Below are 26,894 nucleotides of genomic sequence, written 5' to 3'. Positions count from 1 at the left end.
TTTAAAATCCAATTGTCACAGAGACCAAAAAAGTTCTGGCTGGGATTACAATGATAAAATATACAGTTACGACTTACATACAAACTCAACTTAAGAACAAACCTACAGACCCTATCTTGTATGTAACCCGGGGACTGCCTGTATATATATATATATATATATATATATATATATATATATAGTAAGCTTTGTTCTGGTGCTGCATCTATGTAGTAAGATTGGTTCTGGTATTTTATAAATTTAGTAAGCTTGGTTCCATTGATCATTTTGGGTGCTGATAATGTTTTTATTTACTAAGTTTGGTTCCAGTGCGGCATCTATGAAGTAAGATTGATTTTGACAAGGTCTCACTATAATTCCCTACATTTATCAAAAACAGTGAAGTGTGCAGGGTGCACCAGATTCATGAATTGGGGCACATGTTCATTATCTGGCGCCCCCTGGAAATGTGCACCATTTTTATTTTGGTGCACTTTGTTCATGCTGCAGAATTATAACCATTATAAAGTTGTTCTTTAGTTAAATCTCAGAGTTTCTGACTTCATTTGAGTTCAACAATGAATGCTTAGGATTTACCCTACTGCGAACAGTGGATATTTTTACAAGTAGATTAACTGGATACAAAGCCATTCATTTTGTTGGTCTAAAGCACAATCTATTACCTTGAAATTTTAAGTTTACTGAACTCTTTTAGTCAAACAGAAAATGCTGATCTTCGAAATAAGATAAGTAACATTCAAATATTTGCTGCATATTATGAAACTGCATGACTGACACTTTAAGAGCTTCAGTATTAGACAAAGAGGAAGCACAGATTGGACATCTGTTAATCCGCTCCATTTATTTCTAAGCGCTGTTATGATAAGTTTCTGCTACACTGGCCTCATTGTTATCATGTTCATTGGGAGCAACAAAATTGTGGGATTAATTACCAGTTTCCATAATTTCTGCAAATTCCACTGGAAGCAACGATTCCTGACACCGGCTAAATATTGGTATATCAATTAGTGAAGACTAGATAGCATGATTTTATCTGATCCCTGAATGTGGCCAATAAAGGGGTTCCCTGGGATTACAGAAATTCCCCAGGTTATGTAGGTTTGTTCTTAAAGGGAACCTGTCACCAGCCGCATTGCTTATAAACCAAACGTATCTTATATGTTATCTGTTTCCTAGCCATGTAATTATAAATTGCGAGCATAGCCTTTATCCGGAAAATAAAGATATATCCTTGAACAGCAGTCAAACAGGCAGCGACCCTCAAGGCCGCCTCGTTAGGTAACCCCCACCTCCTTCCCTCCGTGGATCTGATTCAGGTCCTGCCCCTGATCTTCGGTGCCTCCCCATCCTCCAGTGGTCATTTTTCAAATATCAAGCATGTGCAGTGCGGCTGTCATCTCCCCTTTGGCCATGCGAGTACCTGGAGGGAGAAACACACACTGGGCATGCACCGATTGGAACTTCGGCGCCATGTACCTGCTGCTTTGTGCACGTCATGTGAGCAGATTGGTTGGCTAGCATAGTTGTTTATGGTCTGGGGGGCTCCTAAATTAAAAATTGTTTACAGGTTCTGATTACAAGTATACAGCCACGGTCCTGTTACTGCACTAAAACTCATGGAGTAACAGGAGCCTGGCTCTATAGGCACATTATATGCTGCAGACACATGTTGCCAGCCATCGACCTTTGTATACAAACAAAAGCCGGCAGTGACGGCCGCCATCGCAGGAGAGCAGGGGCAGAGGTAAGTATTAGTTCCTTTTTTATTTTTAGAGACCCCCAGCCATATATAAAACATCTATAATCCCAGACAACTTCTTTATGGTCCATTACAAATGATAACCTCACATTTGTACATGCAGTGCCTCTACAGACAGGGCCATATCTTTAGCACATAAAGCCAATGTGCCATCCATACACATCAGTGACCTTGCAAGAAATTTTTTGTTACTTTTTTTCAATTTGATCAGTAAATCTTCTGGTCTAAGTATACACTACTTTCAGAAACAAAATTGACACTAATCTGACATGTTTTCTATAAATATGATTCCTCAGGGTCAAATTGACCTTGAACAATATTTTAAGATGTTAGCAACAGTGAAGATAAACATTTTCAGTAATAAAGGCTTTTGACAGATCTGCCTTTCTACACATCCCTAAATACCCTTGTCACTATTCACAATGTCCTGGCTTGTATTTGGTCTTTAATCCTTTAATCTATTTAAAGAGTTCTTAATGTACTATTAATGCTGATTATGTTACTTATTGACTTATTGTGTATTGACCCTGATTGTAATTTCTAAATAACAATATTCTACAAGGAAACATTTTATCTGTTTCTATCTGTCTCTTTTTAGCTATTTTATCATATATATAATTTTTTCATTCGGGATTTCATTATTCTGCTATGTTATCAGCGCAGACGAGGAAAATGGAAGGAATGGATGGCAGAACAGACACTAGGAAAATGGAAGGAATGAATAGTAGAACAGACACTGGGAAAATGGAAGAAACAGATGGCAGAACAGACACTGGGAAAATGGAAGGAACAGATGGCAGAACAGACACTGGGGAAATGGAAGGAATGGATGGCAGAATGGATACTGGGAAAATGGAAGGAACGGATAACAGAACGGACACTGGGAAAATGGAAGGAACGGATAACAGAACGGACACTGGGAAAATGGAAGGAACGGATGGTAGAACGGACACTGGGGAAATGGAAGGAATGAATGGCAGAATGGACACTGGGAAAATAGAAAGAATGGATGGCAGAACAGACACTAGGAAAATGGAAGGAACAGATGGCAGAACAGACACTGGGGAAATGGAAGGAATGGATAGTAGAACGGACACTGCGAAAATGGAAGGAATGGATGGCAGAACAGACACTGGGAAAATGGAAGGAACAAATGGCAGAACAGACACTGGGAAAATGGAAGGAATGGATGGTAGAACGGACACTGGGAAAATGGAAGGAACGGATAGGAGAACGGACACTGGGAAAATGGAAGGAACGGATGGTAGAACGGACACTGGGGAAATGGAAGGAATGAATTGCAGAATGGACACTGGGAAAATAGAAAGAATCGATGGCAGAACTGACATTGAGAAAATGAAAGGAACAGATGGCAGAAAGGACACTGGGAAAATGGAAGTAAGGGATGGCAGAATGGACACTGGGAAAATGGAAGGAATACACATTAGAACGGACACTGGGAAAATGGAAGGAACGGATGGCAGAAGGGACACTGGGAAAATAGAAGAAATGGTTGGCAGAAAAGACACTAGGAAAATGAAAAGAACAGATGGCAGAAAAGACACTGGGAAAATGGAAGAAACGGATGGCAGAACGGACACTGGGAAAATAGAAGGAATGGATGGCAGAACAGACATTGGGGAAATGGAAGTAATGAATGCCAGAATGGACACTGGGAAAATGGAAGGAACACATATTAGAACGGACACTGGGAAAATGGAAGGAATGGATAGCAGAAAGGACACTGGGAAAATGGAAGGAACACATAGCAGAATGGACACTGGTAAAATGGAAGAAATGGATAGCAGAACGGACACTAGGGAAATGGAATGAACACATAGCAGAATGGACACTGGGAAAATGGATGGCAGAATGGAGACTGGGAAAATGGAAGAAACGGATTGCAGAATGGACACTGGCAAAATAAAAAAGGAACGCCTAGCAGAATGGAAAATGGAAGGAACACATAACAGAATGAACACTGGGAATATGGAAAGAAGGGATAGCAGAACGGACACTGGGAAAATGGAAGGAACAGATGGCAGAATGGACACTGGCAAAATGGAAGGAACGGATGGAAAAACGGACAATCAGTGCTACCCAAAAGACTACAGTCATGGCCAAAAGTTTTGAGAATGATACAAATGTTAATTTTTACAAAGTCTACTGCATCAGGTTTTATAATGCCAATTTGCATATACTCCAGAATGTTATAAAGAGTGATCAGCTTAACAGCAATTAATTGCAAAGTCAGTATTTGCCAAGAAAATGAACATTTTCCCCCAAAACACATTTCAACTTCATTGCAGGCCTGCCTTAAAAGGAGCAGCTAACATTGTTTCAGTGATTGCTCCATTAACACAGGTGTGGGTGTTGATGAGGACAGGGCTGGAGATCAATCTGTCATGATTAAGTAAGAATCAAACCACTGGACTCTTTAAAAGGAGGCTTGTGCTTGGCATCATTATTTCTCTTCTGTTAACCATGGTTATCTCTAAAGAAACACGTGCAGTCATCATTGCACTGCACAAAACAGGGAAGAGTATCGCAGCTAGAAAGATTGAACCTCAGTCAACAATCTCTTGCATCATCAAGGAATTCAAGGAGAGAGGTTCCATTGTTGCCAAAAAGGCTCCAGGGCGCCCAAGAAGTACCAGCAAGCGCCAGGACCGTCTCTTAAAAGTGTTTCAGCTTTGGGGTACCAGCAGTGCAGAGCTTATGAGGCGGAGACTCTTGGAGCAAGGCCTGGTGTCAAGGAGGGCAGCAAAGAAGCCATTTCTCTCCAGAAAAAACATCAGGGACAGGCTGATATTCTGCAAAAGGTACAGGGAGTGGAGTGCTGAGGACTGGGGTAAAGTCATTTTCTATGATAAATCCCCTTTGGAACATCTGGAAAACAGCTTGTTCGGAGAAGACAAGGTGAGCGATACCACCAGTCTTGTCTCATGCCAACTGTAACGCATCCTGCAACCATTCATGTGTGGGGCGGCTTCTCAGCCAAGGGAATCGGCTCTCTCGCCGTCTTGCCTAAAAACACATCCATGAATAAAGAATGGTACTAGAATGTCCTCCAAGAGCAACTTCTCCCAACCGTCCAAGAGCAGTTTGGTGATCAACAATGCCTTTTCCAGCATGATGGAGCACCTTGCCATAAAGCAAAGGTGATAACTAAATGGCTCAGGGAACAAAACAGAGAGATTTTGTGTCCATGGCCTGGAAACTCCCCAGATCTTAATCCTATTGAGAACTTGTGGTCAATCATCAAGAGACGGGTGGACAAACAAAAACCAACAAATTGTGACAAAATGCAAGCATTGATAGTGCAAGAATGGACGGCTATCAGTCAGGATTTGGTCCAGAAGGTGATTGAGAGCTGCCAGGGAGAATTGCAGAGGTCCTGAAGAAGAAGGGTCAACACTGCAAATATTGACTTGCTGCAGTAACTCCTTCTAACTGTCAATAAAAGCTTTTGTTACTCATAATATGATTGCACTTGTATTTCTGTAAGTGATAAAAACATCTGACAAACTCGCATAAAAACCAGAGGGCAACTGATCATGTGAAAATATAATATTGTGTAATTCTCAAAACTTTTGGCCATGACTGTATAATCTGGTGCCTTGGACATCTGCATCCATAACATGTGAATGTAGCCTAATTTGTAGTTTTCATAAATGCATAAAATGGATTTGGACAAGTCCATATTGCCTCTGGGGACAATAATATAAAAATGAGCATTATAGGCCGCATTAGGGGCAGGTGTATTAGATACATTGTTGATATTTTTACACTTCTCATTTTAGTCGAGGTTTGTGTGCGGCTGTCAAACTTTCTCTTTTGAACCTAAATGCTCATACGAAATGTAAGTCACCATTGGTCAGATATGTTGTAGATATTTTTACCAGAATCTTTTTTTTTTATTAATTTTTGGTTTTCTAAAAGTGTTTTTAGAAACTATACTATTAATAGTGCAAGGATCAGATCTACTGTCATTTTCTGCAGATCACCACAACTACTGTCTTCATAATGGATACTTACTATATCATAATTTACACATGGGAGAAGCCTTTGTGGTGCTTTCAATCACCATGTAGAAGCTTTAGCTATAACCACATTGAGCAGTTAAATGCACAAGGCAATCTAGGAACACACATGTCCTCAGCATACTGTATGGCTGCTGTCTGCATGAGTCAGTGGTTTGTTCCACTCTCCTCATGTGTAGATCCATCTGAAATCCTTCTAAACACTTTGTGCACTTGGATGGGCTTCAAGCACTATAAATACTTTGTGTCCAGTTAGACATCTCTATTGCACGCCTGTTGTAATGTTAAAAGCCTCGGCTGCATGGTGTCTATTATTGTATATCTCTGTCACTTCTCATGACTTCCAGGGGACATCTGCACTCCTTATATAACGAGCTTCCACCTCATCTTCGGTCTTACATTGTGACCTTGTTATACACCAGTAAGATTGTGCTCTAGATTACAGATTGGCAAACTGGACCTCTGTTAAGACATCAGTTAGGGCATAGATATCAGTCTATTCTTGACCTGAATATTTTTTGACAGTAGAGCTGGATAACCTGTGTTCCCCAATTTCCACACCACCATCTGTCATCAGGATAGGTATGTATGGCTGTGTTATAGTACAGTCGCAGATCAAGGAACAGCTAACACCTTGTCATGCCGAGAATGGAGTGCAGCAGTAATTGAGTGTCATGGGTATGGAGGGGCACTATGTGGCTGTCATGGATCTGGGGGCACTGTGTATATGACACGGTTTATGAGACGGGCACTAATAGCAAGCATCCTGGCTAAAAGAGGTTACCAGGACCTTTATATTGATAGGCTGACAATATCAAATGAATTAGGGTCCAACCCCGTCTTCTATTCAAAAAATCTGGGTGCTGGTCATTTGGATCAGGTGGTGGGCACCTGAGGGGCATGTTGTTTCCCACCGCAACCAAAAAATCATGTCATCCAATAATCTTCCCATGATTTCCCGAAAAAAACAGGTTTCAGAGTATAGGGGGGAGATTTACTAACCTAAATATTTAGACAGCACAACCTTAACTTTTTTTAAATAGATAAATCTCCTTAAATGGGGCCATCAGTATGAGATCAGAAGGTCTGGGCACCGGTACATCTGCTATAACTCGAAAGCCAATGCTACTGCACTCAATAACTGGACTTTTTGAAGTGACAATTTTAGGTAATGCAACAGTTCAAGACAATGAGACACTGCAGCACCTTAATATTATGTAGGGCTCCTGTGTGCTACCACTGGATTAAGGGCCCCCTATGCCACCCCTTGTTATGGTCACTATAGAGCGCAGCATAGTCCAGTCCTGTATCACATGTGATGGCAGTGCTCCTCCCCTCCCCCACACTGGAGCCCGTCAGCAGCTGCACAGTACCAGCCTCCTATAGGGCTCCATATATAGCAGTGTACATGTACATCACACATACGGAAGTACCGGCTACGGGCAGCAGGGGGTCTACGCTCACATTCTATACGGAAACTTACACGGAACTGACACAATGTACAAACAACAGGCTCCACCTGCCATCTACTGGACGGCGGCGGAATTACAACAGAGCCGCCCTGCTTTATGTGTGGACTGATCCAACTTATGAAAGAGGGGGGCGCCACTATGTTACATAAAATTTTTTATGTTTTATTACTTTATCATTTTAAATAAGTAATAAAAGTAAAGCAATAAGATAAAGTTTTCTCTATAGTTACTGAAAAAGTTCTCGTTTTCCGTCCCGATGTGCTTTGTTTTACATTGAGAGCAGTAAGATAACCCCTATTTGAATGTGCTGGCTGGGTGAGACTGTCATGGTCCTCCGGATGAGCCGCTACGGCTGTGGAGTAAGTAGGAAAACTTTAGTAAAATGCGGGGAGTTGGCGGTGCCCGGCGTTGTGCCCGGTGCTTGTGCCTGCAGTGCCCTGCACTGTGCACGGGCTGCGGAGCGGGAGGATTCGCCGCTCTGCCCGCTCCGGGGCTCGGGGGTCTGAGCATTTGTTTTGGTCCTGGCTCCAGGGCTACCATGTCACCTCTGGTCACACTGTGATTTATCAGTCCATTGTGATCGCAGTAGCGCTTGTAGCATCCTGTTCACACCAGCCGCACGGCCCCAGGTCCTGATAGAAGTTACATTGTATGTTATGCAATCATGACACTGCTTGTGTATAATAAAGCTGCATGTGGACCTGGTATAACTTACACTCTGAATCCTGCACACATCAGGTCCACATATGTGACCTTGTGTATGTGTAATGGAGGACCCAAGAAAACGCATATGCAATGGCATAATAAGAGAAGGTTCCCACTACATTGGCAGGTTGCGTCTGGCATATAAATCCTAAGGATGTGTTCACATGTAGTGAATATTGTGACTATAGTACACCACTGCAGGGAATCTATCAGCAGTTTTATCCATAAAAAGCTGTAGACAATGCTGGGTATCAGTGTAACTATACATGTGTGATGTATATTGTGAAGAATGCAGTTATATTCTAGGATTGTAGCTGGATTCTGGTGTTTGACAGGGCACCCCCCCCCCTCCTGCTATAAGTCACTGCTGTAGCCACCTCTGTTTGAACACTACAGCAATTACTCAAGGGAAAGCAGGGGTGCACCTCTCAGTTGAGCCTCTGGCCTCAGGGTGACACCAACATCAGAAAGGTGGATTTTTCACAGTCCTTCTGCTACTAATAATACACACAAAGGTATGGTTACACCAATGTCCAGGGCTGATTCCTAACACTACCTGCAAAAATGCATACAGCAGACTACTATGCAATGATTGTGCAGAAATTATATGCATGTAAATCGACTAATCGAATAATTCACAGTGGAATCAGGATATGCACTACATGAATTACATAAACCATTTGCATTATATATGTCATGCATGTAAATGCCTTCGGCAATGCTGCTGGAGAAATTTAAATCCAAGCGGCGGCCCCTGTGATGTCATTGGGGTGCGGCGATCATTTACTATGACAGCCTCGGGTCATACAAGGATTCGAGGCTGCCATGTTTTATCCCATCTATTACAATGTGCGATTTGCACATTGTAATACATGATGTTTTAAATTAGACAACCTAGGGTTAAAGTACCCTAGGGGGTCTGATAAACAGTAAAAAAATAAAGTTAAAAAAATTACATAAAAAAAAACCCTAAAAATTCTAATCACCCACTTTCCCTAGAACCGATATAAATATAATCCGTAAAACAGTAAAAAGGTATCGCTGTGTCCCAAACGGTTGCTCTATCAAAATATAATAACTGTTATTCCCGGCGTTTAACCCAGTAACAGAAAATTAGTTTCGAGGTCAAAAAAGCAAATTTTTGCCATTTTGAAAAATATAAAAAATTCAATAAAAAGTCATCAAAAGTCCTTAAAATTATAGCTTTGAAAACATTATCAAAAGTCGAAAAAATTTCACCACCCACAGCTCTGTACACCAAAGTATGAAAAAGTTATTAGCGCCAGAAGATGGCAAAACAAATTTTTTTTGCACAGGTTTTAATTTTTGTAAATGTATGAAAACAATATAAAACCTATACAAATTTGTTGGTTTTCTCATGATCACACCGACCTAAAGAATAAAGTGAACATATCATTTTGGGCACACAGTGAAAGCCTTAAAATCCAAGCCCACAAGAAAATGGCGCAAATGCATTTTGTTTTTGCACCAATTCAATTTCATTTGGTAATTTCTTCCCGGGTGCATGGAATATTAAATCAATGTTGTGTGTGAATACACACCAAACGAACAGCGCTGGCTATATAGTATAACATTTTATCATTATTTTGAAATAGGGAATATTTTATGCACATACACAATTATATCTGTTGTTCTTTTGTTGTTGTTGTTTTTGTCTTGGTTACATTTGGAGTAATTGGTTGCAGTTTTACCTTATTGTAAATTGCACAGTTGATACTCCAGTGATAACCTTGCACCCCCACCCCAGGCCTAGCATGAACCCAGCTTTATTTTTATGCAAATATTTGTAAAAGTCTACCCTCTTCACTATTGTGGCACTGCCTAAAAGTAATGCACAGTCTGCAAGTGAAAGCTATACATACAAAGAGACCTTTGTCCTTTCCTCGTGCTGGTGGGAAATGAGCCTGCGCACTGTAGATGTATAGTGTAAATTATTTACAGGAGGCCCGGGAGGTAGTATGGGAAGCTATACACTGCTGTCACACATTGTACACACAAACTGCAACATTTAGGACACTTTGTATTTGTTTTGTTTTTTATAATTATATTTATATAAAGTTTAGGATTGTGGCGATTGTATACAATGTTCAAAATATAAAGGGAACACTAAGGCTATATGCACACATGTTACTTTACTTGCGCCTCCTTGCGTTTTTTCATGCATTTTGTTTTTTCCATTGAAGTCTATGGGAGAGGGAAAATCTGTATCAATGTGCGTTTTTTCTGTGGAGAATTCCCTCAGCCTGAGGCTGCATTCAAACGTTCCGGTAACCTATGTGTTGTCTTAGCCTCTTGATGTATGCGGAGAGACGAGGGGGGTGTGGCCGCTATCTGCGCCGGTGGTTGATAAATCTCCCCCCGCATTTCTATCCTTCCCGCAGAAATGTAAAAATGGTAAATGGAGCATTATTGTATAGTCACATAAATGGCCATCTATGAAATACATCGGGCATAAAGGAGTGGGAACCCCTCCCCTTGGTGAACTTTGTATACCCTAATACCTTAATAGAATGTATAGACAGGGGTTGTCACAATAAGGCAATAATTTTAAAGGGTTTTCATCCATAACATAATAATGGCTTATACAGGGTCTACTCCAGGTTTCAGTGGGCCCCTTTGCAGTGAACTCACATGGAGGCATTAAAAATTCAGAAACTCAAACATTCTCCTGTTCCCTAAAATATTCCCTAGTTTATAATACCAATCAGCCCCCTCATGATTATTTTATATAAAGTTCCCCTCACCCATAGGGATTCATTAGATAAAGCCTCCCTCACCCCCATGGATTCCTTTATGTATAGCCTTATGTGGGCCCGGGCATGCCCAGTTCTGGCGCCAGCCCTGGGCTTATACATAGGATAAGTCGTGAATATGAAATAGATTGAGTGTAACCTTTATTGATCACAGCACTAGAAGCTTGGTTCACCATGTCAGGGCCGGCGCTAGCACTGGCCATACCTGGGCAAGTACCGGGGCCCAGAGCTGCTGGTGGGGGCCACATAAGGCTGTACATAAGGAATCATTGGGGGTAAAGGGGGCTGTATCTAATAAATTCATAGGGTGTGAGGGGGGTTTATATAAAATCACCATCAGGGGGCTGTTTGATATGATAAACTAAGGAACAGAAGACCGTTTTGAATGGCGCCACGTTAGTTCACTGCAAAGGGGCCCACTGTGGCTCTGTCGTCCAGGGACCTACTGAAACCTGGAGTGGACCCTGCACCATGTAGTGGTCCTAGCAGTGGGGATGTTTTGACTACACATTCACAGTCTTAGCATTTTTATCCCCCTATTGCATGTATGTAGTTGTATTATCGGTGATGTCGTTTTACTTGAAGTAAACACTAGTCTTTTATTTTACAGGTTGCGTAGCAGTTGGACACGAGGACTGAAAGGGGCCTGCTAAACATCTGCAGTATCTCTCTCTTCCTTCCTCAGAGATGGGGTGGACTTTTTTTGTTTTAGCACGAAGGTGCATCCCATCATGGAGGCCAGAAGCCGGGCTTCTGTACAATCCAGTGAGCCGGACCTGCATACGACAGCTATCTGTGGGTTCTGTAGAACAGGAATGTCCACCTTCCACCCAGAGACGCCCTCCAGTAAGAATTGGCTGTGCATCTGGATTTTGGGGTGATACTGCAGCTTCAGGTGCGCATATAAAATATTTTTTTTACAATTAGTAACGTCTCTGACTAGGAAGAGGGGGAAAAGCAGTTGACAAACACTTCAATTGGCAGTTTTTCTCCCTTAAGAACAAAAGGATTCGGAATGTTAACATCTAAGTATTCTGTCCAAACCTTATTTTATCAGACATTAAGGTATTTGAGGAGCAAATTATAGACCATGGACAGTTACTCATAGATCCAGGCAGTGTGACACTTACATTTGTTATCCATCTCCTTCTTTCTTCTAAAATCATGGGGCTTTACCAGAGTCCCGCTATGCTGTAGCTTCACAGGCTGTTACACTGTCTCACCCACCCCACTGCTCCCTCAGAACTTTACTCTCCCACTGCCTGCTGTAAGTGGTATGGAGAAAAGTGCTCCTGCACTCAGAACAGCCTGCGAAGCTGCTGCACAGGGGGGCGGGGGGGGGGGGGGGGGGGTTCTGGTAGCATAATTTTAAAAGGAAGGATGAAAAATATAAGAATATTAATACAGTCACAGTGCCTAGATTTATGAGTAAGTGTCCATGGTTTATCATCCACAATTTTGATGGTAGATTTCCATTCACATTCAATAGCAGCCTTTCTTTGCTTCTTCAGATTTTTGCTTGTCAAGGGAGACATTTCTTGTGTTGGCGCACCATCAGTGGTACCAGTGAAGGCGGCTGGCAAACTTGTTCATTGTAAGAGTAGTCACCTTCTCTGTCTCTGTGAGACTGTGGGGGCTGACTTAGCCAGCTCACATCTGCATCTGAGTTTTCCATTATGAAAGAGCATAGTGGAAACTAAATACCAAAAGTTTCTGTTTGCTTCCCATTCCCCATAGAGTAATATTTACTGCAAGCCCCCTTCTATCTGTCCCTGTTAGTTATAAAGGTAAGAGAAAGACAATTGGGAGTATATTTGGCCATTCCTATCCATAAGGTACAATATACTTATAAATTATATTATGATACATATTTATGCACATAACATAATACTGTAACCTATATAAAATGTAATATGTTTTCACTTTGTTTCTAGTTCCGCAGCTCATTTATGGAGGAAAGTTAGATTTCTTAGTTTTTGACTACCTCTCTGAAATAACAATGTCTCTTCTGGCAGCGGTAAAAGCCAAGTCCCCTGTGAGTATACTGACTTGTACAATTTCAGCTTTGCTTTAAGGAAACCTAACATCTGGAATTTACTTTCAGAAGTAGTTCCCGATGCAGATTCTCCCTTCTGGCCCCGTCCCCAAACTGTTTTTTACCTAACTCTGGTATGCAGCCTTTGGTAAAATAAACTTCTTAATTACAGGGGCTTCTGGGGGAGTGAAGTAGCCCCAGAGAGCTCCGTAGCGAAGGCTACTCAACTCCCCCAGCAGCCCCTGCAGATCTGCCTACCTGCTGGTCTTTTTTGTTCGGGCGCATCTACGGCAGCATGCAAGCGCAGTAGCTCCTGTTTCACTGCCGGCAATGTACTCGCATCTTGGGAGTTCTGCGCAGAGATGGCAGGCAGATCTGTAGGGGTTACTGTGGACATGGAGTAGCCTTCACCCTTGGAGCTATCTGGAGCTATCCACGCCCTCATTAGCCCCTGAAATTAATTTGCATAAAGAAAATATAATAATAAAGTAAATTAAAGTTTATTTTAGCAAAGGCTGAAGTTAGGTAAAAATGGTTTGGGGACAGGGTACCGAGGGGGAAACTTCAGAAAGTAGATCCCTGATGGTTGATTTCCTTTTACTTGTTTTCTTGTGTAGTAATGGGTAGTCTACCACCTCCCTCAACCAGTTATAACCAATAGTGGGATTGAGCACTTATACTAGAGATCTTCTTTAGTAGTGCCGATACATTTCTTCTGTACCTGGAAGAGCAAAGTAGTAGTGAAGGTTTTGCTTACCTTGCTTACTAACTTTCATGCATTTAGAGCAATGGCTGTAAATGTACAGTATACTTGTGACCCGGGCTGAATTGTTCTGATAAGATTACGTTGTACTTGCAGAATCTTGGATTTACTCCTGACTTTGTACACACAGCTATGGCCCCATATCTGAAAGACCTTCACAAGTCAGGTATTGTATGACCTGTGTATGACACATTCATTTGTTAAGTGATTTTCTAATCCTATTCTATTGTTCAAACTTGAGTGATACAAAGTTTCTATTTTGCCTCTTTTTTTTTTCCTACTTTATTCAAAAGTTGAATAATTCTCTCTTAAAGGGTATTCTCATCGGGACATTGTCATTTAATATAATTCACCTGCAATATACATATTTTCTTCAATTTAATGTACCGTATTTTTTGGACTATAAGGCGCACAAATAATCCTTTGATTTTCTTAGAAATCAAAGGTGCGCCTTATAGTCCTGTGCGCCTTATATATGAACCGTACTTACAGACAACAGCTGCCTTGAACTGTGCACAGGTCTGCCACCTGCTGGTCATTCATCCTTACAATCAGGTGCGCCTTATCATCCGGTGCGCCTTATATATGAACCTAGACGTTTTAGCAGGCATTTATTGATGGTGCGCCTTATAATCCGGTGCGCCTTCTAGTCCAAAAAATACTGTAATTAAAAAATGTAGCTGTGAGATCCTAATTTTCCATAAATGGAGACTTAAGGTCCATTAGAAACAAGATTGTTGTCATTGGATACAACCATCTCTGCTGGAGTGATTGGACAAAGAAACATATTGCATATACACAAAATTGCCAAATCCTTCTTAATGGAGGATCACCCCATGTTTCTCCTAAGACAAATTTATCTGATGAGGAGGGTGATGGTCCAGGCGGGAATAACAGTGCTACGGGTGCACCAACTGCCTCATTAGGATAGGGAGCCAAATGGGAATTTCTCAGAAATGGCAGAACGGACAGATAAAGCATTTCTCTACAGCATATTACCAGCAGATTATATACTTTGCAGAGGGAGTAAACTCCCCAAGCTGAATATAATAATGTGACTATTTTTCTAGGTATTCGTGTCATCAGTAATGCCGGAGGTACAAACCCTTTGGCCTGCGCTGCTGCTTTGCATGAGATTGTGAAGAAAAGTGATCTTGATTTGAAGATTGCTGTAGTCTCTGGAGACGACTTGATGAAACAGGTAAGCCTTTAGATTTTTGTAAAACAAAAAAAGGAAATTAAGGTGTTTGTGCAACACCCCTGCCAAAGCATGGACAAAGGAGTGTTTGCAAATGAGGCCCTTTATCTGTATCTCCCTAGCAGGTGAGCCTGCGCAACTCCCCTTAGGGATAATGCAGTCATTGTTGGGCATCGGCAGCTGTAGATACTGACTGTACGGGCAAGGGTTAAGAGATGTGTGATATGTCATCCAATTGTATTCCTTTATGTGAACTGGAGTGCGATTGGAGAGTGAGCCACCACTTGACCAGGAGTGAACAAAACCCCTGGACAGGGCGGAGCAAAAGGTCTTAGGCCTGAGCCTTGCTTCTGAGCACATGCTCTCACCACATGAGCAGCTCTTAGGCCCCAGCTCTCCTAGCAGGGGCGTTGCTAGGGTCATAAAAGATCCGGGGCACGGGCCCTAAGTCGCACGTTTCAAATTCTCTGCAGCCAATACCCCCACATGCTTTTGCTGCATAAAATAACAAATTTTATCATATGCAGCTATAGAAAGATCTCCCCATTTCTTATATCCAGTCATTGTGGCCCCAAAACTTAAAAGGGTATTCTCTAGTATTTATAACATATGCACAGGATATGTCATTAATACATGATAGATTGGGTTCCACCTCTGGGACCCATATCCCCAGCCAGACAGAATGCAGAAATTCGACCCACTTTAGGGCACCTCCTCCAGGAGACGCGATGTAATGAATTTATCTCTCAGCCCCATTGTGCAGCGTTGTAGGGTTTGTAGTGGAGCAAGGAGCTGACAGCACTGTGGACTGTTCCATTACTCATCTCTGGATCTCTATATTTTCCATGCCGTGTACTGGGAAGCGGGAGAAACATTCCAAATGCAGTGAACTTCAACAAACAAAATACTTTTGCACCATTTTTTTGTGGGCTCTGTTATACGGATTTTACCTAACGATGCCTCCCCTTTTTGCTTTGGGTCGGTGAAATTATGGGGATTCCAAATTATACATGTTTTGTTAGGCTGGCGCCACACGTGGCGCTTTGTCTGCGCTTTCAAACGCAAACAAAGTCGCGCCCACCGGGGCGGGCCTCGGCCCGATTGCATCGCGTTTCTATGGAAACGCCTGCGATCGGGAACGAGCCGCCAGTGTTTTGCGTCTCGTTCCCGTGTGGCGCCGGCCTTAGACATGTTTTAATAAACTTTAGAAAACCTTTTGTACAAAAAAGATTTCTTCAACTTGACATATTCTGACACTAATAACATTTCCATTCTGTGGCATACAGAACTGCATCAGGTGTAATTGTTTGCAGGAGGTGATGACATAAACATTGATACCATTTGTGGAACTGTACGACTTTTTCATACTTTTTATCCGCAAAATGGCAAATAAATGGTGTTTTGGGACGTTGCAATACCTGACATGTTTGTGACTTTTACTCTTATATTCGTTCTTGGGAAAGGGAGCCGATTAGAACTTATTTGTTTTTTACTATTTTTTAGACTACTTTAACCCTAGTTGGTCTTGCCGATATCATCATATACTGCCATACTACAGTATAGCAGTATATGGCATTTTTGAACATGATTTGTTACAATGTTCACTGGTACATTGTAACAGATCTGCATGAATGACAAATGATCCCAGCCAAGATTGTGGCGCATGTCACAGCTTAACCTGTGACATGTAAAGGGTTAACACCCGCGATAGGTACCAGCATTGATTGATTGATGGGTGTTTGCTGCAATATACACCTGAATGTTCATGGCATGACACACGCTGCACACAGCAGGCATATGTACTGGAGCCCACTGAAAGTAATGGGGCTGTGACTTTACATGGTGATTGAAAAAAGAATGAAGCTCACAGTAACATTACACATTGTGTGCACAAGGCCTTATACACCCTAGATACAAGTTCACTCATAAATAAACAAAAACATCTGAATACTAAACTGTGTATAAAGATGAACACACAAATACATACACTATATACATGGACTACATTGTGGGAATCCTCCTATAAACCACTGTGTTTTATGCAGAGGAATGCTAAGTGGTAGCTCCTCTGCTGTGTGCTGCAGCCTCCTCCCTCACCCTCCGACACTGGAGCCTGCACACACATAGGGCTTGTGTGAGGAGCTGCTGGGGGAAGGGCTGCAGCAGAGGGGAGAGCTGACAGCCTGTGGAAGGGGTATAAGAGGCTGGAGGAGAAGGTTCATGTGCTGTGGGGATGACGGGACCTGTTTCCCCTCACTGCCCCTACTATTAGTCTGAAGCAGGAGTCTCCAGGAGAGCTGGGGGCGGGGCCTCTGTGATGACTGCTTCTCTCTGCTCCGGCTCTCATGTCTCTGCTCACAGACATCCGGGGCACAGGACAAAAGATCCGGGGCCTGTGCCCCAAATCTTTCCACCTAGTGACGCCCCTGTCTCCTAGAGAGCACATCTTCCAGAACACACATTGAGAGAAAGAGAGAGTGTCTGTGGACCTCTAGCAAAGACACACAGCAAAACCCAGGACAAGGGATGCAGCCTCCATCCCAGCCTGTATCTACTACCAGGCTGTAGTAATCTACTCCTGAGGATCACTCTCCGTGACCACTCCAGTAATCCGGAATCTCCAATAATCCGGCATCTGACACAAGACCGTTTGGCCCGTTGCTTGCAGTTGTTCTAATAAAGAACAGTGAGTTATTTTGCACAACGTTGCCTCCGTCTGGTCCATGGATACGGCTTTATCACCATCACTGGCTCCCCATCCATTACCCAGGGACTTATATTACAGACACTCAGGGGTAGCCCCAGGGAGAACCAGTACATCATCCTCTTTCTCCATATTTCTTGCACACACCACCTGCTGAAGACCTGCCAGGCTGTAGGACAGCCCTCCGGTCCCCATACCAAGCATCGTGACATCAGCGTGCCTAGGCCACAACCGCCAGCCACTCCGGTATTCTGGGCCACGGCTGCCTCCAGGCCCCAAGAAAAGGCTGGGCCCCGGTGGGGGGTGTTGCATTTGCGATAGGTAAAACATAATTTACTGTACAATAGGCTTAAAATGCAAAATTAATATAATCTCGTTCCCACTGACTTGTTTGGCCAACAGCTATTTCTTATGACCATCTCCCTCAATACAAATGCTTACTCAGATTAGCCAAGTGTGCATGTGCATCTCTCAGGATCGGGTAACCTCCAGGAACAGCCACTGAAATAATTTATCAGAAGTGTCTAAGGTAAAACTGTTCTGGTTGCCCATGGAAACCAATCCGAGCTTAGCTTTAATTTTTTATAATAGCTACAGGAAAATAAAAGCAGAGCTATGATTGGTTGCCATGGGCAACTAGAACAGTTCTGCTCTTAGATACTTCTGATAAATCTTTTAACATGTCAGATCATTCATTCTTATGATGGAGACTAGTGGGGGTCCTAATATAAATAATATGGTGGGACACTCTAAACAGCTTTTCTCCTATAGCATAGAGGCCTCATATTGTTTTGAACTCTACAGATATTGTAGAGGAAATTCCTTTGTACAGCAGAGGGCTGACTATATGTTGGGGGGGCTATATACTGGGGGTATGGGCATGAGCTGGCTATATACTAGGGGGAAGGGTTATCTGGCTGTATACTGGGGGGCATGGGGCTGAATAGCTATAAACTGGGTTGAAGCTATGACTAGTACAGTTCCCAACCTAGGCTTATGCTCGAGTCAATAGGTTTTCCCATTTTCTGTGTTAAAATTAGGTACCTCGGCTTATACTTGGGTTGGCTTATACTCAAGTATATATGGGTAATTATTTTCTATAGGGGTTTTTGAAGTTGTATTAATAGAAACCCCCACAATTCACCCCTTTCTAATAATGTTACCACTCAAACTATTCAAAAGAGCACATAGCAAGCTTATTAACCCATTAAGTATTTTACAAAAATTATAACTAAATGAAGGTTTTATTTGGAATTTTCTAATTTCATTATTTATATATTTGTTTGTTTAGTCCCCTGTAGTATATAGCCTGCCAGACCCTGTAGTATATAACCTGACAGCCCCTGTAGTATATAGCCTGGCAGCCCCCTGTAGTATATAGCCTGGCAGCCCCATGTAGTATATAGCCTGGCAGCCCCCTGTAGTATATAGCCTGGCAGCCCCCTGTAGTATATAGCCTGGCAGCCCCCTGTAGTATATAGCCTGGCAGCCCCCTGTAGTATATAGCCTGGCAGCCCCCTGTAGTATATAGCCTGGCAGCCCCCTGTAGTATATAGCCTGGCAGCCCCCTGTAGTATATAGCCTGGCAGCCCCCTGTAGTATATAGCCTGGCAGCCCCCTGTAGTATATAGCCTGGCAGCCCCCTGTAGTATATAGCCTGGCAGCCCCTGCTGCAATAATGCCTTCAGGAAAAAACAAAAAGTGTATTCACCTTCCGATGCTCCTCCAGCAAGTCCTCTTCTGTACATCGATGCCTGTGCACTCATGTTATGTCACTCAGCTCAGCTTATACTCGAGAATATATGGTATATTGAGCAGTTTCAAGAACACCCCACGTGTGGATGTAACCAGCTGGGCACATGGCGGGGCACGGAAGGGAAGTAGCACTATTGAGCTTTTGTAGTGCAGATTTTGATTTTAGCTTTCAGGTGTCATGACATGTTTGCAGAGCCTCTAATGTACCAAAAACCCATTCCACCCAGAGAACGACTGCATTTTGTAAACTTTTTATCAAGGGCACAGGGGGTATTTTAACCCCTTGCTGCCGATGAACGTTGTAAGTTGTAGAAGACGACCCCCCTAATTTCCTGTTTAAATATAGAGTTTAAGATATATTCGCCGTATAAGACTACCCCTTTTCCAACGCATACAAAACACCGGTAAAAATAAAAAAAAAACATTTGAATTTAACATGGTCCTTTTTTTAATTTAAATTCTTATGACATGCAGGTATATAGCAGGAAAACTGTCGCTCATAAACATAAGGCATACAACAACAACATTACCATTACAGTACAGGCCCCAGTAGTATACAGCACTGCCCCCAGTAGTATACAGCACAGCCATCAGTAGTATACAGCACTGCCCCCAGTAGTATACAGCACTGCCCCCAGTAGTATACAGCACAGCCCCCAGTAGTATACAGCACAGCCCCCAGTAGTATACAGCACAGCCCCCAGTAGTATACAGCCTGCCCCCAGTAGTATACAGCACAGTCCCCAGTAGTATACAGCACAGTCCCCAGTAGTATACAGCACAGCCCCCAGTAGTATACAGCACAGCCCCCAGTAGTATACAGCACTGCCCCCAGTAGTATACAGCACTGCCCCCAGTAGTATACAGCACAGCCCCCAGTAGTATACAGCACAGCCCCCAGTAGTATACAGCCCAGCCCAGCCCAGCATTAAAAAAAAAAAAAAAACTTATATACTCACCCTCCGGTGGCCCCGATGTGCTGCGCTGCTCCTCAGATGTCTGCGCGGCTCGTCTTCAGTGTTCCGTGCCGTCTTCTTTCTTCTGCTGGGAGCCGCCATTGATCTTCCCCGGCAGGCGCCTAGTATGACGCGCCGCTGCTGGGAAAAACATGGCGGCGCCCAGCAGAAGAAAGAAGACGGCGAGGAACACTGAAGACGAGCCGCGCAGACATCGGAGGAGCAGCGCAGCACATCGGGGCCACCGGAGGGTGAGTATATAAGTTTTTTTTTTTTTTTTTTAATGCTGGGCTGGGCTGGGCTGTATACTACTGGGGGCTGGGGCCAACAGAGGTTGAGTATGCGCCCCGATGTCTTTTTGAGGCTGCCGGCAGCCATCGCTGTGAAAACACCCGCGATTGGTGCTAGCACCGATCATGGGTGTTACCGGTAAGCCTTTGCTGCAATATGCAGCAAATACTTACCAGCTATGGAGAGGGCTCAGCCCGTGAACACATTTGCGCCATTTTCTTGTGGGTTTGGATTATACGGCTTTCACTGTACGCCCAAAATGACGTGTCTACTTTATTTTTTGGGTCGGTACGATCATGGGGATACCAAATTTGTATAGGTTTTATAATGTTTTCATACATTTACAAGAATTAAAAAAAAATTATTCTGCCATCTTCTGGAGCTAATAACTTTTTCATACTTTGGTGTACGGAGCTGTGGATGGTGTCATTTTTGCTACTTGAGATGATGTTTTTAATGATTACATTTTTTGAATTGTAGGACTTTCTGATCACTTTTTATTAAATTTTGTATATTTTTCAAATTGGCAAATTTTTTTTGACTTTGGGCGCTATTTTTTCTGCTACGGGATTAAACGCAGTGAAAAAGCGTTATTATATTTAGAAAGATCTGGCATTTTCGGACGCAGCAATACTTAATGTGTTTATGGTTTTTACAGTTTATTTATATGACTTCTAGGGAAAGGGGGTAATTTGAATTTTTAGGTTTTTTTTTTATTATTTTTTTTAACGATTTTTCAGACCCCTTATTTTTCAAACCCGACCGTATACTGCCATACTACAGTATATGGGAGTATATGGGGATTTTCCTCTTCGTTCATTACAATGTGCAAATCGCACATTGTAATAAATAGGTTAAAACGTGACAGCCTTGGGTCTTCAGAAGATATGAATGTAGAGAGGTATGTAGATTCTTGTTGCTGTCAAATGAAATGCACTGCACTACATAAGTGGTGCAGTGCATTATATAAGAGATCAAAAGATCTCATGTAAGTGCCCCCTTGTGGAACAATGTAAAAAAAAAAAAAAAATTTAAAAGTAAAAAAAAAAAAAAAAAAGTTTCAATTAAAAAAAAATGAATAAAGTGAAAATAAATGGAAAAAAATCACATACACAAAAATGGTCACCCCTTTAAAAAAAGTTAACACACACAAATTTTGTACCTTAACTCTATACTAATATTTATCCCCCTACGAGATAAAAAAAAACAATGCCAAATGTCAGATTTCCGTTCTTTTTTAAATATACAGCACAAAAGAGTTAATAAAATTTTACCAGGAGGGAATATGAATCCCAAAATTGGGAAACTGCATTTCACCCCCAAAAAACAAGACTCGTACAGCTATTGTGACTGAAAGATATAACGTTTATAGCTTGTTGAATGCATTGATAAAAAAATGAAATGGGGCCTGGGCAAATATGGGCGTGAAAAATGGGTTCAGAGATAAGGGGTCAGCAGAACACTAACACAATGTCAATTATGTTACCATTATGTTTGGTAAGTGTAAATGTTAACATCAATATAATATGGCAAATCTCCTGGGCTGTGGTATTGCAATTCAAAATGCAATGTACGTGCCACATGTGAGCGCAGCGTGAGAATTTGGTCTCAGTTGAGAATTTCTTGTCTCAAAAAGTAGCAAAAGAAACCGAAGAGGAAAAAATCCCCCTCCTACCTCCCCTCCTACCTCCCATGTACATTTAGGACAGCTGTATATAAGCAAATTTGTTGTGACGTTTCTGTATGGGATTTACCTGACTGCACCTACAACTGCTGTACTGAGGTGACGTCCTGAGTTCAGTTCTGCTGTGTTAATCCCGCACACACACGAAGTGTTGTAATAATCTTTCTCATGTATATCCTGCCTACATGTGATGTTCATTACCTAGTAATATTTAGATATTACATATTATAATAAAATATGGATGTTCTTAAATGGGGTTAGGGGTAAACTATAGAGAAACATGTTGTTACATGTCATTAGTTTCCTGAACTGGTATTATGGAGTAATTAAACTGTTCAACTAACTGAACTGAACTGAAGTTCATTTGTATCACTATCACATTTCTTACTATTATGAATAAATAGTGAAATTACTAGTGTGCTGTATTTTTGGTTTACAGAAAGATGCATTTAAAGAAGCTGGAATCACTGATATGGACAGCGGGAAGCCTTTTCCTGAGCATGTTCAAAGCATGAATGCTTACCTGGGGTAGGTTACTTTAGCTTTTTTATAAGAACTGTTTTTGTGAATGCAACTACCATCGACTCAGATTCCTCCCATGCCCCCAGTAAAAGGACATTTACCACCAGGATGAAGGATTGTAAACCAAGCACACTGACATACTAAAATAATGTAAATAACTCCTTATTAACGTAATGAAGAAGTTTCACGATAACATACACTGACATTCTAGGACATAAGAAGCTAAAAGAGCGGATCCTGCCAGAATTGGCACACACCAGTAAGTCAGTGAGCTTGGTTTACAACCCTTTATCCTGGTGGTAGATGTCCTTTAGCCCCTAAAATACTTTGCATTGTGAAAAAGCAACAACAAATCTTTCGGTAGTGACAGATGCCACTATGGGGCTTTGCTAACTAGCTTACACCAGACATACACTCACCGGCCACTTTATTAGGTACACCATGCTAGTAACGGGTTGGACCCCCTTTTGCCTTCAGAACTGCCTCAATTCTTCGTGGCATAGATTCAACAAGGTGCTGGAAGCATTCCTCAGAGATTTTGGTCCATATTGACATGATGGCATCACACAGTTGCCGCAGATTTGTCGGCTGCACATCCATGATGCGAATCTCCCGTTCCATCACATCCCAAAGATGCTCTATTGGATTGTGATCTGGTGACTGTGGAGGCCATTTGAGTACAGTGACCTCATTGTCATGTTCAAGAAACCAGTCTGAGATGATTCCAGCTTTATGACATGGTGCATTATCCTGCTGAAAGTAGCCATCAGATGTTGGGTACATTGTGGTCATAAAGGGATGGACATGGTCAGCAACAATACTCAGGTAGGCTGTGGCGTTGCAACGATGCTCAATTGGTACCAAGGGGCCCAAAGAGTGCCAAGAAAATATTCCCCACACCATGACACCACCACCACCAGCGTGAACCGTTGATACAAGGCAGGATGGATCCATGCTTTCATGTTGTTGACGCCAAATTCTGACCCTACCATCCAAATGTCGCAGCAGAAATCGAGACTCATCAGACCAGGCTGTAGCCAATCTGCCTCAAAGTTCGACGTACTGTGCGTTCAGAGATGCTCTTCTGCCTACCTTGGTTGTAACGGGTGGCGATTTGAGTCACTGTTGCCTTTCTATCAGCTCGAACCAGTCTGGCCATTCTCCTCTGGCATCAACAACGCATTTCCGCCCACAGAACTGCCGCTCACTGGATGTTTTTTCTTTTTCGGACCATTCTCTGTAAACCCTAGAGATGGTTATGCGTGAAAATCCCAGTAGATCAGCAGTTTCTGAAATACTCAGACCAGCCCTTCTGGTACCAACAACCATGCCACGTTCAAAGGCACTCAAATCACCTTTCTTCCCCATACTGATGCTCAGTTTGAACTGCAGGAGATTGTCTTGACCATGTCTACATGCCTAAATGCACTGAGTTGCCGCCATGTGATTGGCTGATTAGAAATTAAGTGTTAACGAGCAGTTGGACAGGTGTACCTAATAAAGTGGCCGGTGAGTGTATATACGTGGTACCGTGTACATATAGTGTGTTGGGCAGAAATGCCGCCTCTACAACCTAAATGTTAATGATGATAAACGTAGAAGGAATGTATATGCAGATATTTAACGTGAAGGGAAAATATGCAACGTTTACCAGGACGGGATAAGGAAAACTAAGCCTCTTTTAGCTACCTCGTAAGCGCCTTAATAGGCAGTCTCCTTAATGAGAACTCTTACTTCCCGACCCTAGTCACAAGCCTCTCACCCAGCCAAACCAGTTCCCTATTCTGTACTGAGGAGACCCAATCATGTAGAAACAGCGCTGTGTACAGTTGGGAGTCTCTTGCTTCTGGATTAGATATACTGGTTTGGATTTAATCCTGCATCATATCATAAGGCCTCTTGTAGGTCATGCTTGATGTCAAGAGAGCTGCCTTACAAGGTAGCTAAAAGAGGCGTGGTTTTCCTTATCCCATCCTGGAAATCCCCCTAATGGAGCATCCATGGCTGCAAGACTCCACATGCCTACACCGTGGCCTTAATTGGCAGTCTCTGTAAGGAGAACTCTTACTTCCCGACCCTGAATGTATCTAGCAGAGCAGTGGTTCACTAGAATATTCTACATGATCATTATTGTAATTATACATGCACCCTTTCTGCGTGTAAGCAATATATATGAGAATAAAATGCTGACCAGCAGTCCAAACACATTTAGAACCATGCTTATCAAACATCAGAGGTGAAGACCTTTCATTGTGTAGGATTCCCAGATGGAAAATTATAGTGGATCTGTCAATATTTCTTTGGCTGTTGTTTCACTTTAGAAGTTTACCTAGAGTATCAGGGACTTTCCCATTGATCTTTGTTGAATTTGTATGCAAATTTTGATAAGGCTACATTCACATGATGTATGCCTGCTGCACCGTAGTACGGCGGGCATTCATCGGTGCAGGGGAGAAGAGGAGGGGATGAGCGCCGCTCACCCCTCCCCTCTCGATAGCGGTATATGCCACGGCACTGTATTCCAGGGAAAGATAGGACACAGTGGACAGAGAGGTCTGTTTATAAGTAGGGGTCGTCTGTAAGTCAGGGACTGCCCACATTTATTCATCTTATTTAGTCCTGTAGCACACAACCGTGATCCCCTCACGGCTCACCCCAGCGATGTCCATAGGAAGTGACTAATTTACAGCATGGCAGTCAACGTTTTCATGCTGCAGTTAGACATGGTGAATGCCCTGCGCATCACCACACCACGAGCGTGCCGAAAAGAGCCTATGAGACTGTGAGTTGGCCGCAGTTTGCTCATGCCCTTTACACATGAAACGTGGTAATCTTATGTCTGTCATCAATGGACTCCTTCCTTTACAATCAACTTTTAAAATTATGGTAATGGGAATCAAGGGCTCTGGGGGGGATTACCAGAGCTCCTCTTTGCTGCACATTCACAGACTCATGCTCTCCCCTGCTCCCTCAGCATTTCACCCTTCTGGTCTCTCAGCATTTCACCCCCTTTGCCTGCTATAAATTTACACTGTGGGAGGAGCAATCTTTAATAGCCTGTGAAGCTAGAGCACGGAGGGGCTCTGGTAACGACCACAGGAACCCTTCTGGCTCATTAGTATAATTCTAAAAGTTGATTTTATAAGAAAGAAGGCCATAGATAACAATTAGAAGAAGATTACCACAGTCACAGTGCCTGGATCTATAAGTAAGTGTCCCTGGTTTATTATGCTGGATGTTGATGGTAGATTTCCTTTAACCCCTTCCCGCACCTTGACGTGATACTACGTCATAGGATGCGGGTCGTTCCCGCACCTTGACGTAGTATCACGTCATGGCGATCACCCGGGCTCAGAAGCTGAGCCCTTGCGATCGCCGCGGGATCCCAGCGGTACGCGGTAGCTGGGATCCCGCAGTAACAGCCGGGATCGCGACTATCGCGATCCCGACTGTTTAACCCTATAGACGCCGCGGTCATAGTGACCGCGGCGTCTATGGTGCATCGGCACGACGATCGGCACCCTCCGTGCAGGACACGGAGGTGCTGATCGTTGCCATGGCAACCCTGAGGCCCATCAGGTCCCCTGGGCTGCCTATGGCAGCTGCCTGCTAGGATCGTGCACTGTGCACGATATAACAGTGCAGCTGTCAGCCTATGCATTCGCATAGGCTGACTATGTAATATGCTGCAATACATTAGTATTGCAGCATATTACAATGAAGAAGTGATCAAATGATCACTTGTTCATGTCCCACCCTGGGACAAAATAAAACCGTTAAAAAAAAGGTGCAACTAAAAAAAAATTATCTAAAAAGAATAAAAGTCCCCTTAAGTCCCGTCCCATGCAGTAATCAAATAAAACATAAAAAAAATGAAAATCACCAAAAAAACACAACATATTGGGTATCACAACGTCCGTAACAACCCGTACAATAAAATAAAATGGTCACTGAACCCGTACGGTGAACGCCGTAAAAAAAACACACAAAAAAACCTCACACAAATTATAAAATTTTCACATCTGACCGCATAAAAAGTGCATAAAAAGTGATAAAAAAGTAAAATGTACCCCAACATGATACCAAGAAAAAGTACAGCTTGTCCCGCAAAAAATAAGCTCTAAACCAGCGCTGTAAACAAAAAAATATAAATGTTCTGCCCATTGTTACATGGCGATACAAAAACAAGCAAATTTCTCACAAAATGAGTTCTATATTCTGCAAAACAAGTTA

At 42.6% G+C, this 26,894-nt stretch overlaps 1 protein-coding gene across 1 annotated transcript in view; it reads left to right on the top strand.

Moving 5' to 3' along the window:
• Window positions 1–7,561: 7,561 nt before the first annotated feature.
• LOC140075277 (uncharacterized) overlaps window positions 7,562–26,894 on the top strand; it is a 66,341-nt gene continuing 47,008 nt past the window's right edge. The window contains exons 1-6 of the mRNA XM_072120921.1: window positions 7,562–7,633; window positions 11,364–11,648; window positions 12,688–12,788; window positions 13,648–13,717; window positions 14,622–14,752; window positions 22,579–22,667. Coding sequence (XP_071977022.1) covers window positions 11,441–11,648; window positions 12,688–12,788; window positions 13,648–13,717; window positions 14,622–14,752; window positions 22,579–22,667 — 599 coding nt within the window. The 5' untranslated portion in view covers window positions 7,562–7,633; window positions 11,364–11,440. The remainder of the gene's footprint in view (window positions 7,634–11,363; window positions 11,649–12,687; window positions 12,789–13,647; window positions 13,718–14,621; window positions 14,753–22,578; window positions 22,668–26,894) is intronic.

The sequence above is a fragment of the Engystomops pustulosus genome, chromosome 1 (genome assembly GCF_040894005.1).
Source record: "Engystomops pustulosus chromosome 1, aEngPut4.maternal, whole genome shotgun sequence".
Taxonomy (NCBI): Eukaryota; Metazoa; Chordata; class Amphibia; order Anura; family Leptodactylidae; genus Engystomops; species Engystomops pustulosus.
Note: the sequence above shows the minus strand (reverse complement) of the source record. Positions and strands in the feature narration are given on the sequence as shown.